At 31.9% G+C, this 14,715-nt stretch overlaps 1 protein-coding gene across 1 annotated transcript in view; it reads right to left on the bottom strand.

The window, feature by feature from the left end:
• Positions 1-861: 861 nt before the first annotated feature.
• The window catches only part of LOC124361212 (serine protease snake-like), a 28,356-nt gene continuing 14,502 nt past the window's right edge, over positions 862-14,715 (bottom strand). The window contains exons 3-9 of the mRNA XM_046815253.1: positions 10,811-10,996; positions 9,804-9,883; positions 8,920-9,057; positions 4,078-4,187; positions 3,020-3,276; positions 2,281-2,435; positions 862-1,124 (exon numbers count right to left, since the gene is read on the bottom strand). Coding sequence (XP_046671209.1) covers positions 951-1,124; positions 2,281-2,435; positions 3,020-3,276; positions 4,078-4,187; positions 8,920-9,057; positions 9,804-9,883; positions 10,811-10,996 — 1,100 coding nt within the window. The 3' untranslated portion in view covers positions 862-950. The remainder of the gene's footprint in view (positions 1,125-2,280; positions 2,436-3,019; positions 3,277-4,077; positions 4,188-8,919; positions 9,058-9,803; positions 9,884-10,810; positions 10,997-14,715) is intronic.

Here is a 14,715-nt window from a genome sequence, read left to right as displayed (position 1 = left end):
AAAGTAAGTAGAACGTAAAAAAGACGAAAGCGGTTAGGCTGTAAATAACGATTTAAGAAAACTAGATTCCGAATTGCTTCCTGGATAGTGGGTTTAACTATATCTACTTTTAATTCAAATATTTCTCTATCTATGAGACGTATGTCCCATTTTCAACGCAAATCTTTCAGGTATTGGTATATTAGATCAGTAAATTGATTTTTTATTTATATTTAAAATTAATAAGGTTTGTAGCAAGAGAAAAAAATTCTATTTTGAAAAATCTTTACTAAATTAAAAAAAATTAGACCAATTTAAATAACCAATGGAATCTATTTGGCTTCGTTCTAAAACCAAAATGTTGTGTCGTAACTTGTGGCCTACAGAGAAATACAATGTGCAGATTTCTAAAAATAATTTAGTCAAAAAAGTGTTCAATTGTTTGTTAATGTTCTTGATTGCTTTGTATAAAAGAATGCTTACTAAATACTCGTACAATCAACAACATAGAGTTTAAGAACTTAAAGGTAATATTTAACTAAAAGTTTATGAAAATTTATTATTTGTCGATGTAGTAAATCATCTCATTTAAAGTAATAAAACCTACAACTAAAAGTTCTCTAAACCAATTAGTTGTATGTTCAAAACATGATATTTTGGTTTCAATGCATACTAAGTCTTTATTAGTTGTAAAGACGTAGATTCATAGAAAAAATTAACTCTGTGAAAGAAACCTCTATGAAATGGTATTTATAAAAGAGAAGACTATTACAATTAAGTGTATTAGCCGTGTTATAGACATGTACCTATATTTCTATTATACATATTTTTTATGAATATTGCATTTTATAAAACAGTGGATTTGGTCAAACAAACATAAAATAAACAACAATATAAGAAATGTATAATGAACATAAAATATATACTACATGGAAGACGAAAAACAGTAAAATTAATGACTATAGACTCTATTAAGGCGAAGGCCAGACGATAGATTCTATCCAAGGCAAGAAGTACGCCACTCTGACGTAAGTGCCGGGAATTTCAGATTCTCCACATCGAACAGGTCCGAATGACGTAATGCCGACTTGTTCGGCGAGGCAGCTGTCCTTTTCGGCCCTCACCAATGGGCCACCTGAGTCAGCCTGGAAATCATACTTACGTTATCAACGTTCTATTAGCTTCTCGCTTAATTTTCTTGATCAAATCTATTTTTATTCTAAGACAAGTCTCATACTCAACTTTGGGTGTTTATGTTTACGTATGCAAATCATGTAAAACTAAATCTTTTATTCATTGACAGTTATAAGTCTATTTATAAAATATATAGGAGTTCTGCAATATTTATTTGTTTGACAACTTCAGCAATTGTGTTTATGTTAGTTTCGGTTATACGTAATAATGCATTTATGTAAATAAACAATTACCGGTAATGGTTTCCAGAAACCCGATGCTCTTGGATTCACTCTGAATAATTATATTTGCTTAACTTAAAAAATTATTTGAAGCGATGTTCCATAAGGAAAGTATTCAAGAATGAAGTACTTGAACTGTACATGGTCAACATGATATCCCTTGACCTCTGATGTCAGTGGAGGAAATTCCCGTGACAACATGTTACACAAGACTAAAAGAACGAACGAACACTCATGGTCTCAGTGGCTCTATATGTATGCAGTCAGTCAGTGATGGCCATGGAAGGAAATCACCACAATTTCTCCTACTCTCCGTGTCCAATCATATTTTATGCTCCAAATGCTGAAGCTCCCTTTTCTATTCATCTAGTGTCCTTATATTACAAACCTATTATCCCTCTAGTAACAACGCAAGAACGTTTTGTAGATGGAAAATTGTATACAATGACAAACTTAAATTAGGAACCTAATGTTTCTTCAACTTTAGGAGTATCTATAAAATGATATTCGATAAGAAAATGTTTAGTATCAAACCAAAAGTAACCCAATATATCCTCTCATACGAATAAACATTTATTGGTGGTGAAACTTGGTTATTGTAAAAACGTATTATATAATTATATGCTTTACCATAGACGCGTAATTTATTTATATATATATATTTAGTTACATTTTAATTATTTGTAAGTATTTACACTTTATCAAATAGTATGAATTGTAGCGTTTTAAAATGTGCCTTTGCTGGCACGTTTTACTGTTTAAAAAATATATATTTTCTTCATTTGTCTCTTAAGAAAATATTTCAATGACATCGAGCTCTCCACATGTTCCATCCTTCTATTTATGTTACATATTCCGTCCAATTTTATATTTAACGAATAATTACCTTGCAGGTATCCTTGCCGTATTCCCAGGCGCAGAACTGTGAAGGTGAGTGAATACCTTCCGGATACTCCGTATCAACTCCCACTCTCTCCTTACAAATTTCTGGTGGCAGAAAGGAAAGGGTTGCCTTTTGTAGAACTGGCATAGTAGGGCCAGCTGGAAACATAAAAAAACAATAAAAGCATTATTACTATATCCCAATTTCTTTTCGACGTTTCTCGGGAAGAAACTGGAAATTAAGTGTTTTGGCACTAATTGGACGTATTTATTTTTTCACTGATATATATTTTAAAATGAGAGTAAAAAAGCAAATAAATATAACATCGAACATAATTTTTTAAACAATTTTAAAATATTAAACATTGGTGCTAAATTCATAACTTATCAACCAAGTTCAACCTTAAAAATAGAAAATACAAAGAGAGATAGTTTTCTGAAAATATATGGAAAGATGTTAAGACCTTTAAAGTACTATGTTTTAAAGTGGAAAGTAAATCTTTCCATTTAATGTAAAATTGTTTAAAACCCGTAAAATTTAAACCTAATCTATACAAACTTTAAAAATTCAAGATTATTAACCTTTAATTTTAACTTCGTTTTCACAATTGTTCTGTAATTATTAAGGTACAACTAAGCCTTCTCGAAATTGTGTCGTCTGTTTCTTTTGTGACAACTGAATTTAGATGATTCTTGAATCTCTCGAATAGTTTTAAGGAACCAATGACTGATAAGGAACCCACCCGAATGGTTGCGGCCCCACCCGGTGACCACTGCCCTTCCCTCGGGCTCAGTCAGTCCCTGATAGAGACACGCAGGCGCCACGAACCTCGTGAACTGAACGTCCCTGTCCAGTCGGAACAGCACGATGTCGTTGTACAGAAGATGACTGCGGTAATCTTTGTGTACGTGATGTTCTACTATCTGGAACTGCTGCCGCATAGGGCCGTCCTTATATCTGATGTCTATAGCTCCCAGCAATACCCACCGAGCCTTCCCTCTGTAAAATGAGTCAACTTTTGTAAGTTACAATATGTAATGTAGATGAATGCAAAGTCAACTATTTATAGTTAATATATAGGATAACTAGCTATTTGTAGATAACCTTTACATAAAGGGTCACTTATGTATTATGTATAAGCAATTACACTACTGCAAATAGTACAGTTTGAAATACATTTTTGATTATCAAAACAAAGCAACGATCATGTATTGGAATATGTAATTGTTATAAAGGATTATTAAATAAACATATCAAGTTGTGCCTAAGTGATGGTTCACAATAGCAAATGCTCAAAAGATAGTTGGTAGATACCAAGAGACGGCTTTGTTCGCTGAAATAAAGTCTTTACTTCATATAAAATAATACATCACTTTTCATGTATCAAGAAATCATATATTACTTTTTGTGCCTTATAAATAAAGATATGGCTGCCGTCACATTTCACACAGCCGGTCGGGGAGTACACATATGTGGCGCAACTAATCTAGGCCACTAATTGCAGCTATCATTATCTCTTAAACAATAGAACCAGTACTGCAAAGATATTTATGCACCGGTTAAAACAGAAAATTTAATTATAATTAGCATTATTTAAAGTTGTTCTGCAGTAATTAACGATTGTTTATTACTTATACATAAATCAATCATCTAACATTATGGTTAATATGTGTGTTTTACTATTATAATCTCAATTCATTGTTAAAGATGTCACCTGTACTATCAAGATAAAAAAGCAAACAATTCAAGGTCATCACTAAAAAGACTAAAGTTAAAAGAATATGTACAGAAATAACTTACAGCCCTTCTGGCTCAGAACAGTGGGCTGCACTCATCACGAATCTCTTACTGATAAGAGAGCCACCACACCTCCATAATATTCTGATTTCTGGTCCAAATCCAACCGATGCCTGTAATTATATCAACTCATATAACACAATATGTAAAAACGTAACTTACAGCCCCTTCAGCTCTAAACAGTGAGCTGCACTCATCACGAATCTCTTACTGATAAGAGAGCCACCACACCTCCATAATATTCTGATTTCTGGTCCAAATCCAACCGATGCCTGTAATTATATCAACTCATATCACACAATATGTAAAAACTTAACTTACAGCCCCTTCAGCTCTAAACAGTGAGCTGCACTCATCACGAATCTCTTACTGATAAGAGAGCCACCACAACTCCATAATATTCTGATTTCTGGTCCAAATCCAACCAATGCCTGTAATTATATCAACTCATATCACACAATATGTAAAAACTTAACTTACAGCCCCTTCAGCTCTAAACAGTGAGCTGCACTCATCACGAATCTCTTACTGATAAGAGAGCCACCACACCTCCATAATATTCTGATTTCCGGTCCAAATCCAACCGATGCCTGTAATTATATCAACTCATATCACACAATATGTAAAAACTTAACTTACAGTCCCTTCAGCTCTAAACAGTGAGCTGCACTCATCACGAATCTCTTACTGATAAGAGAGCCACCACACCTCCATAATATTCTGATTTCTGGTCCAAATCCAACCAATGCCTGTAATTATATCAACTCATACACAATATGTAAAAACTTAACTTACAGCCCTTTCAGCTCTAAACAGTGAGCTGCACTCATCACGAATCTCTTACTGATAAGAGAGCCACCACACAGCCATGATATTCTGATTTCTGGTCCAAATCCAACCAATGCCTGTAATTATATCAACTCATATCACACAATATGTAAAAACTTAACTTACAGCCCTTTCAGCTTTAAACAGTGAGCTGCACTCATCACGAATCTCTTACTGATAAGAGAGCCACCACACAGCCATGATATTCTGATTTCTGGTCCAAATCCAACCAATGCCTGTAATTATAACAACTCATACACAGTATGTAAAAACTTAACTAACAGCCCTTTCAGCTCAGAATAGTGAGCTGCACTCAGCACGAATCTCTTACTGATAAGAGAGCCACCACACAGCCATGATATTCTGATTTCTGGTCCAAATCCAACCAATGCCTGTAATTATATCAACTCATACACAGTATGTAAAAACTTAACTTACAGCCCTTTCAGCTCAGAATAGTGAGCTGCACTCAGCACGAATCTCTCGCTGATAAGAAAGCGACCACACATCCATGACATCCACTGCGAATATGCCATACTAAAGTGTATCGTATATTTGTTTGCTGCTTCATCTCATGTCTTCTGTCGTCAGCCTTAGGAATTTAATATATTTATGTTTAACTGTATAATATCAGTTGGCACTACATCACTGGCTAGCTGAAATCGATGGCCGTAGAGAAAAATGTAATATGTATATGAAGCATTATTGTTTATACTTTAATTTAATTGTACATCGCTTTCCTGTAGTCGCATGTTTACCTTACAGTTGCCTTATACATGTGACTGTATCACTATGGATAGATTTTAATCAATTCCCACTATTTCTGGAGTGTAAGCTAAAAATATATTATTCGTATAATCTTCAGTATATACAGTTTATATTATACCGAGTGTCCCACGAAGAGGTTTGAACGTTTGATAATTTATATTACTTGCCCATTTATACACCGAAGTTTCCAACTCTACACAATTCAATTAATATGTTTTAAAAATATTCTGTGAAAATTGTAGCTCTCTAGCAATTAGTAAAACAAAATGGTGGCATTTTGAAAAACTATACTTTACAAACAGTAAAAAACAGTATTTTTGGTAATGTTAAATTATTTATTGTCATATTTAAAAAAATAAAGCATTTCAATCAGAAAATTAGATCATAGTTATTAAAAAAACCTACAAATACATTCCACAATGATTCGGACTGTAATCCATTTACAGTGACACTGATAACAGGAAAGTGGAATTTTGTTATCGTATCATTAAGTTTCATAAGCTAAATCGTAATTGGCATACTCAAATTTGTTTTTCAGAAGATTCCACTTTCTACCGCAATGGTGCTGCAAATAGGCATAATTGTTATTATATCCACGCATTCTTAAACAGACTGTACTCAAATCAAAAGGAATTAGAAATGGATCAAGCAACCTTCTATCAGCATGGTGCTCCTCCTTTTTCTCAAATTTTGTCAAGATTTTACTAAAAGACAACCTTCATGGCCGTTGGATTGGTCGTAGAAATAATTTTTTAGTTTGGCCACCTCGATGATCCCCAGATTTAGCTGTGTGTGATTTCTTTCTATGGGGTTACTTAAGGAACAAGTTTATACTCGTAACTTCAATAATAATGGAGAAATTAAAACAATCAATTGAAGACGAACTTCTCCGGATACCTGAGAATTTCATTGTAAGAGCTTGTGGTTAATTTTGTTAGACGCTGTTATCAGTGTGTCGCTGTGGAATGATTACAGTTTGAATAATTCTGGAAAGTAATTCTAGGAATTTTAATAGGCAATGTTCTATTTTTCTGAGTGAAATTTTTTCTTTCTCAAGAATATGACAATAAATAATTTAAAAAACCAAAAATACCGTTTTTTACTGTTTTTAAAGTATACTAGTTTTTAAAATGCTACCATTTTTTTCTACAATTGCTAGAGAGCTGAAACTTACACAGAATATTTATAAAGTCTATGTAAAACAAATATTGTATCTGCTACTGAAACAAATATCTGAAAAAAAAAAAAAACAGCTTCTTTACTATCTCATTTAATCAACTTAAGTTTTTCAACTGGTGTTTTTCCTAAGGCGCTAAAAAGGGCATTATTATTCCACTGCTTAAAAACAAAATTATCACAGTCTAGATAACATACGTCTATTAGCCTGCTATCAGTTGTTTCAAAAATCTTTGAAAATTGCATGAAAAAAGACTAATAACATATCTAAAAACAATATACTTTCAAAGCAATAGGCAATTTGGTTTTACGCAAGGCAAGTCAACCAAAGATGCGCTAATTGAGTTTGTTTCATTATTATACAACAGCTTCAATAACAGTTGTAAGACATCTGCACTTTTTGTTGACTTAAAAAAAGCTTTTGATTTTGTAAATCATAACATTTTACTTTTAAAAATGGAGGCAAATGGTATAAGGGTCTAGCATTAAATTGGTTCTCCAGTTATCTCATGAGTCGCACCCAACAAGTGCGAATAAGTAATCATTTAAGTTCACCCCAGGTTGTTAAGGACGGAGTGCCCCAGGGCTTTGTTTTGGCGGCAAATCTATTCATTATTTCCATAAATGCTCTACTGAATCAGGATTTTAAGGGCAACATATTTGCTTTTGCAGATGATATTGCTTTTGAATACTCTGATAAAATTAAAGACAACCTTTACTCTCATATATCTCACGACCTTAATATTATTAAACAATGGTGTGAAGTAAATAAAATGATGTTGAGTACAAACAAAACAAAATATATAAATTTTATCACAAAACTTTTGATTTCTGTTTTCCAATAAGGTACCATAACGATACCTGTAATAATATGTTAAACTGTAACTGTGCAACCATTGAAAAAGTAAACTCTTTTAAATACCTAGGTATAAATGTTGATGAAAATCTAACATGGAAAGCACATGGAAACCTTTTGCAAAATCAAATAAAATATAACTTACGTAAGTTTTATTTTTAAGAAACTTTTGCGACGTTGTCTTACTGCGTAGTTTGTATTTTGGACTAATACACTCTAGACTGCAGTATGGCATTGTCTGTTGGGCAAGTGGGTCAAAGACAGTTATTGACAACTTGAGAAGAACACAGAATATGTTTCTACGCATTATTCTAAAAAATTCCACATTAGAATCTTAATTTCCTCTTACCAAAACCTTAACATCCTCCCTATACAACATTATTTGTTCACTTTTAAAACATTTCGACTTTTTATTTCAGAAGTGGCAACAGAGGGTTCTCAAGGAGCCACTATAATATGTGTAGTAATAAACTCAGATTATTCATGGTACCAAAAGTAAACAAGTTTATAATAAAACAATCATTCTTATATCTGGGACCGGAGTATTTTAACAAGTTACCAACTGAAATTAAAAAAATAGAAAATATAAACATTTTATGTAAAAAAACTGAAAATATGGCTTTTAGATAAAAAAGAACTTACTTGTTTACAGGAAAATATTTGTTAAAATTATACGTATGATTAATTAAGTATCATTATATCTGTTTGACTTTGTATTCGTATTAAATATTAAACTATGTACTTTTATATATAAAATCAAAGAACTTTGTAATCGTAGTTTAAACAGTGTATCCATTGCAAACAAGCTAAGTCTAGGTTCATTGTAAAAAATTCTAACTGTCTTATCTTATCTTATGTTATCTAATGTTCGCCTCCACCACATCAAGACACGCCACAAACACTGCAAAGCTGCACGTTAACCTTAATGATATACTGAACTGAACTCAACTTTATTATATTTATTATGTATTGTAAATTTGTTAACTAGCCACAATTACTGGTAACAGTGGTTAGTAATATTCCATTATTGACATGTTTTGTAAATTTGAATTACTGTGGAATAAACTTCAATATATTATATTCATTATAATTAATTGTTAATATTCAGTGGATAAATAGGTAAGTAATATAAAGTAAAACGTTTAAAACTCTTCGTGGGACCCCCGGTCCTCTTGGTGTATTATATGTGTACTTTGGAGATAACAATAACGACTAACCATGTGTGGATGTTCTCCCGCCCAGGCATTCTCCCCGCCATATACCACCAGAAAGCGCAGACTGTCCTCTACCGCCTCCGTCAACATATCCGGTACCTCTTCTGTGTCGTTAGTGACAGGTGACGTACTTTCTAGCACCTGAGGACATGAACATATGAGATACATTTCAAACGTAGTATTTTTCAATTAATTGTCCATACACTCAGTAAGTTAACTCAAATATAAGTTATATTTCTGTGCTATTTAATTATTAATCTCAAATTAATGGTATTTAGAACATTCATTCAACATACATTAGTACAAATAGTTCCTTATAATTTATTATACGTATTGAATAAACTATAAATTCTCTTGTTTCCTTATATCCTCGTTCACATTAATCCTAATTTTCCTATCTCACTACACTAATTTATCATTATTAATTTAATCATCCAATTCCTTGCACAAGTAGAAGGCCTTGTTGAATTTGGGGTAAAAATAATTGTCTTGGCTCTTATTGATCGGTTTCATATCTAACTTATGATATGTTTTCCGGTTCACTCCGGTTGATATATTTCGAGCTCGCTTAAAGAGCAATCCTCAGTCAAAAGATGTTAAACTAATCAAGTATGTACGCTTTGTTTCGATTCAGCGTGAACTAAAAAAAATTGGATTTTAGCAATAAATTATCATTGTTTTTAAATAAAATAATTCGATTTGCTTCTCTAAATTACCCTCTTTATCACTCCCACGTATTACAAAAAAGCCGGACTAGTCTTTTATGTGTTTGGTTGAAACAATAATTAGTTTTCAATAAATAAATAAATAAATAAATATATATATATATATATATATATATATATATATATATATAAAGGACTAAACAAATGTTTTTGACAGTTTACCGTATCAGGAGGCCCGCCGGGGAGTCGCTTGTTGGGCTGTAATGTCTGGTGACACACAGCCTCCTTGTACTCTTCGCACTCTACCAACATAACGCATACATAAGTGCAATAAGGAATGTAGACAAAAACATGTAATAGAATTAATTTTAGTTTAACACATTTACCATGTAAAATATATTAATTTAGTAGTTCTACAGTTTATACAAATACTCTATGTATAATACATTGGTTTGAATAACATACTTTGTTATTTAACTGTTAATTGATATTCATCAGTTTGAGATTTTTGTTGTTAAACTAAGTAAAAGTTACAAACGTTTGTTTTGTATATATATATAATATATATATATATATATAATATATACATGTATATAATATTATATATATATATATATATATATATATATATATATATATATATATATATATATATCCTTTTCACTTTTATTTCAAGGGTAATAATTCTCCCTTGAAATCACTTTTCGTTACTGTATATAAAATGTTGTTAAACGAGTCCGAGTTTTTATATATGGACAAATGTTTGTTTTGTTATCATAGAACATACTAATATAAGGCTGTTTTCTATGACAATTGGACAGTACATGTAAATAAATAGTAGATTCCAACAATGTTAAATACGGAAAATAAATAGTTAAGAGCCACCAACTTATAGATTACTTTAGCATTAACAGTTAGTCAGTTATAATATTCAAATTTATAATGTTGCATTATAACTGTGGCCAAATTTTGAAAGTTAAATATGGAAATTAAATTAAGATTAGATAAAAATATTAAGAATTTTAAAAATATAAATAGTGAATTGAGTTGCTTCATTGATAAATATAATAAGCAGTATTGAATAATTGGTAAATGTTAAATACATTTAGTTAATATTGTTAAAAATGGTATCCTGAAGACATTGATGAAACTCCAATGAAACTGGACGATCCTATTAAACGGATAACGTATTAATATAAGGTTTAAACCAGATATTAAGTTTTACTGACTCTGTTGACTGATAGTCTGGTTGACGTGGTTGGAGGTTAGAGGAGGGCAGCAGACCAGTGGGTTGTGGCGGTTGGCCAGCGAACACGTGACCACCTTTCCATTTCTGGTGAGCTCCGAGAGGGCGTCACACTCGCGTGCTTTGCGGCAGCGCCACGCCTTGTCCCCATCATCCCGACACACGTCATCTGGAACAAAATGGGATGTAGTAACATATTAACCATTTCTATTTGGCCTTCAGTAACACCTTAGTGTTAAAAGATCTTGACACTTGACAAAAATAACTAGTATACTGTAGTTAAAACTCCATTCGCTATAACATGTCAACAATTACCCTTTTAACAAAAGCAGATCTCTCCAAATATATTTCTACCCTAATGTAAATTTTCTCCACACCTGAAGAGTCTAATATGTTTGTCACTGGCCACCCTGTAATATACACCGAGATACTATAGGCGTGAGAAGTCAGTACTATATATCGTAAACGTTAACCAACATGGTGTCCTTTCTTCGTTTATTGCACTAGGCGTGGAGGTCTTCAACAGGTAAGTCAAAAGAACATAAGATATACTTAAGTTTGTCTAGGATAAAGTGTGTGCAATATTTAAGTGTACCAAGCGATAAAATACTTTCTACTAATACTCTACTAAATACGACTTTCTAATACTCTCTATATTTCAAATAAGACGAGATCCAATCGTGCGGCAGTCCCCGAATACCACTTGACCACAACTGGTGCAACAGTGTTGCATGACGCACACAGTCAAAAGCTTTAGAGAGGTCGAGGAATATGCTTAGCACGTGCTCTCGCCTCTCTAGGCCCTCGACAACATTGTAAATGAGATTCGTTGCAGCATCGATTGTCGACTTGTTTTTCCTGAACCCAAATTGTTCGGGACATAGAACATCGTAACGATCAAGAAAGTGTTCAAATTGTTTGAGAAAAGCTTTTTTCGAAAATTTTGCTGAAAACTGGGAGTAATTCATTCCTAGTCCTAGTTAGAATTCCTACATGATAGAATTCCTTCTAGTCCTAGAAGGACCGCTGTGCGTACTTCCTGAGTGATAGCGCTTTTGAGTAATATCTCTTGTCAAGATCGATAGAAAGAAGGTGAGACTAGCTCTTTCCAACCCCCTACATTCAAACAGGGTAAATGACCAACCCTCCTCCCTCAAGTTTAAGTTAACAAGAACGTTTAACAATAAGTGACCTCCACCTTCTCCAACAGTCATCCTCCAGAGCAGGAAAATCCTGTCGATACTCTATTTCCCTGAGAGTTTCCGCGAAATTACCACTGTTGTTCTTTGAATGAGCGAGAGTTCGTTCTTCCGGGGTGAACTGGCACCACGAAGGGGGTACAACGCACCGTGGTGACAAGAGTAACAGTAACAAGAGATTATATTCACATTATACATCTTTTACATACCGGTGCTATTTATTATTCTAGATTGATGCTGTTGTACAATCATAAAAAATGACTGGATTAATAAAACTTTTTGAAAGATTTGTTTTAAGAGTATAGCACAACGGAGCCAAACGTCTTCTTGTATATCCTAAGCCACAAATATAAATATTGACTGGCATTATTTATTAAAAACCACTTAAAGCGCCTTATAACTGTCATACATACTCCTTTAAGGGTAGTCTGGAACGTCGTAAAATCCTAAAAATAACAAAATAAACTGCATTTATAGAACTCGTACTTCTATTTCGTACTTGTTGTTTGCGAACATTCATTAGTTCAATCCAAAACAAACGGTTTTATGATGGAAAAATAAACAGAAATAATTATAACGTTGTACTTTTTAAAACTGATAAAACAGTTCTTTAAAAATTATTAAACAGGCAACATGAAAATCAGAGATACGTTTTTATATTAAATCTTAAATTATATTTATTGTTCATATTATAATTGTATAAGCGTTATATTACTAAAATAATACAGATATTTAATTCGGTTCCGGTATATTAAATATCTTTTCGTGCATGTTCACGTAATTTAGAAAGGTATTGAACCAAGTTTTTATGGAAAGAAGGTGACCCTGATCATAGACTTTTAAAATATATTTATCGATAAGTATGTAACTGGCAAATAATTTTTAATCTGTATAAATAAGAGCTCATGGCATATTCAAACGAAGAAAATAGAGATACCGTTTTCTTTAACTTAATGCGCCTTTCGTCTGTAGTGCAATCAAACATATAATTTTGTATTTAGCTACGCGAAGATATTCTTTTTATGCTTGATGGAAGTTACAAGGTTTTAATAAAACATTTTATTTCTTCCAAAATTTAAATTTTAAAATTATTTTAATAATATTTATATTTGAGGTAACGTGAGATCCAGCTGGTATAATGAAACAAGAAGAGTGCGAAGTTTGGAAACTGTTAACCATACGTTACCTCTGAGGTTCCGAGATTTTTTTTCTTTTTACGTGAGTTCCAGATGATGAAACCCTAGGGGGTCTTTGGAACGTGACTTAGAGCAACGTGAAAATATTAGTTGCGAAGACATATTTTATATTACTTTTCCTAGTGACTTATCTCTTAGAGGTAATGAGAACTCTGTCCTAGAGAAGCAAGGAAAGATATAGTGCAGAGGTTGAAGTTTTTAAACTAAACATCACCTCAAATTAGTATATTATGTAAAATGTTCTCGCTAATTTCGTACTTGGTAAAGTTTTAAGGTGATTGTTTTGAAACACGACGGAGCAACGAGGTGAAGTAGTTTATGATTCATTGATTTGATTGAATGAATAATCCACTTAAATTTGACACATTCTCTAACAAACTATATATCTACCTATTGGTGTTATTAGACATTAGGAAAAACTAACTAGAAGTCTTAATTTGAATTAAACTACAGAATGCATTAATTTTAAAAATAAAAAATAAGCTGATTTAAAATTTATACAAATATGTTAGTAACAAAAAAAGGACCTAAAACTAAAATATAATATTTATACTGAGGAATAAAATATTATATAAGGCCATACAGTATAATATTTGGATTTGGAGCGACATTTAAATAAAACTAAAAATAAGTGAAAGCAGAACGCAGTATAATATAACGTTGTTGGATCAAAATAAAACACGTATTCTGAAAATCTTGCTAGCATTTAATTAATTTTCTAGTAATTCAGAATATGTACCTTTATATATATTTCATAATTTTACAAATAATACAACTTCTTATATCCATAAAAACGTGGAATATTCATTTTCATTACTTAAATGCTTACAATGGCCATCAACATTTATTACAGCTACCTGCATAGTACAATTATTGATATTAAGTTATACTAAATCTGGTTAGATATGGATCATTAAACTACTGTAAGAGATGCAATAAAGAAAAGTTTGCTTACAATGGATAGGATGATATATAAGTTTCTAATATCTATTATATTTTATTAGTGACAACAGCATCAAAAGTATTGTCTTTAGTATCTTTAGATTTTAGGTAATAACAATTATTGATTACCTTTAAATGCCTTGTTTTTTTATTACTAGTTTTGTAGATTTTTATGTCGGCTTATTATTATGTTAAAATCGAGGTTGTGACGTACTAATGAGAATAATATTAAATTTTTGTATTATTATACATAATTTAGTAGATGAACAAAGAAAGGTTTACATTTAAATAACCCTGATTTATAATAGATAAAATATTTTGTTTCTACAATATTGTTAGGGAGCTTCAATTTTCACAGAATATTTTAAAACCTTACTTTATTAATTATGTAGAGTTTATAAATGTTCGGTGCATAAATGGGCAAGTAATATAAAATTAAACGTTTAAACCTCTTCGTGGGACACTCTGTATAAAGTATAATATTATAATACATGGTAATAAAGTAAAATTTTGTAATTCGTCTCTCTGTCCGTTCTTTTTTATAATAACAA

Source organism: Homalodisca vitripennis, chromosome 4, assembly GCF_021130785.1.
Source record: "Homalodisca vitripennis isolate AUS2020 chromosome 4, UT_GWSS_2.1, whole genome shotgun sequence".
Lineage (NCBI taxonomy): Eukaryota > Metazoa > Arthropoda > Insecta > Hemiptera > Cicadellidae > Homalodisca > Homalodisca vitripennis.
This window is presented reverse-complemented; position numbering and strand designations above follow the sequence as displayed.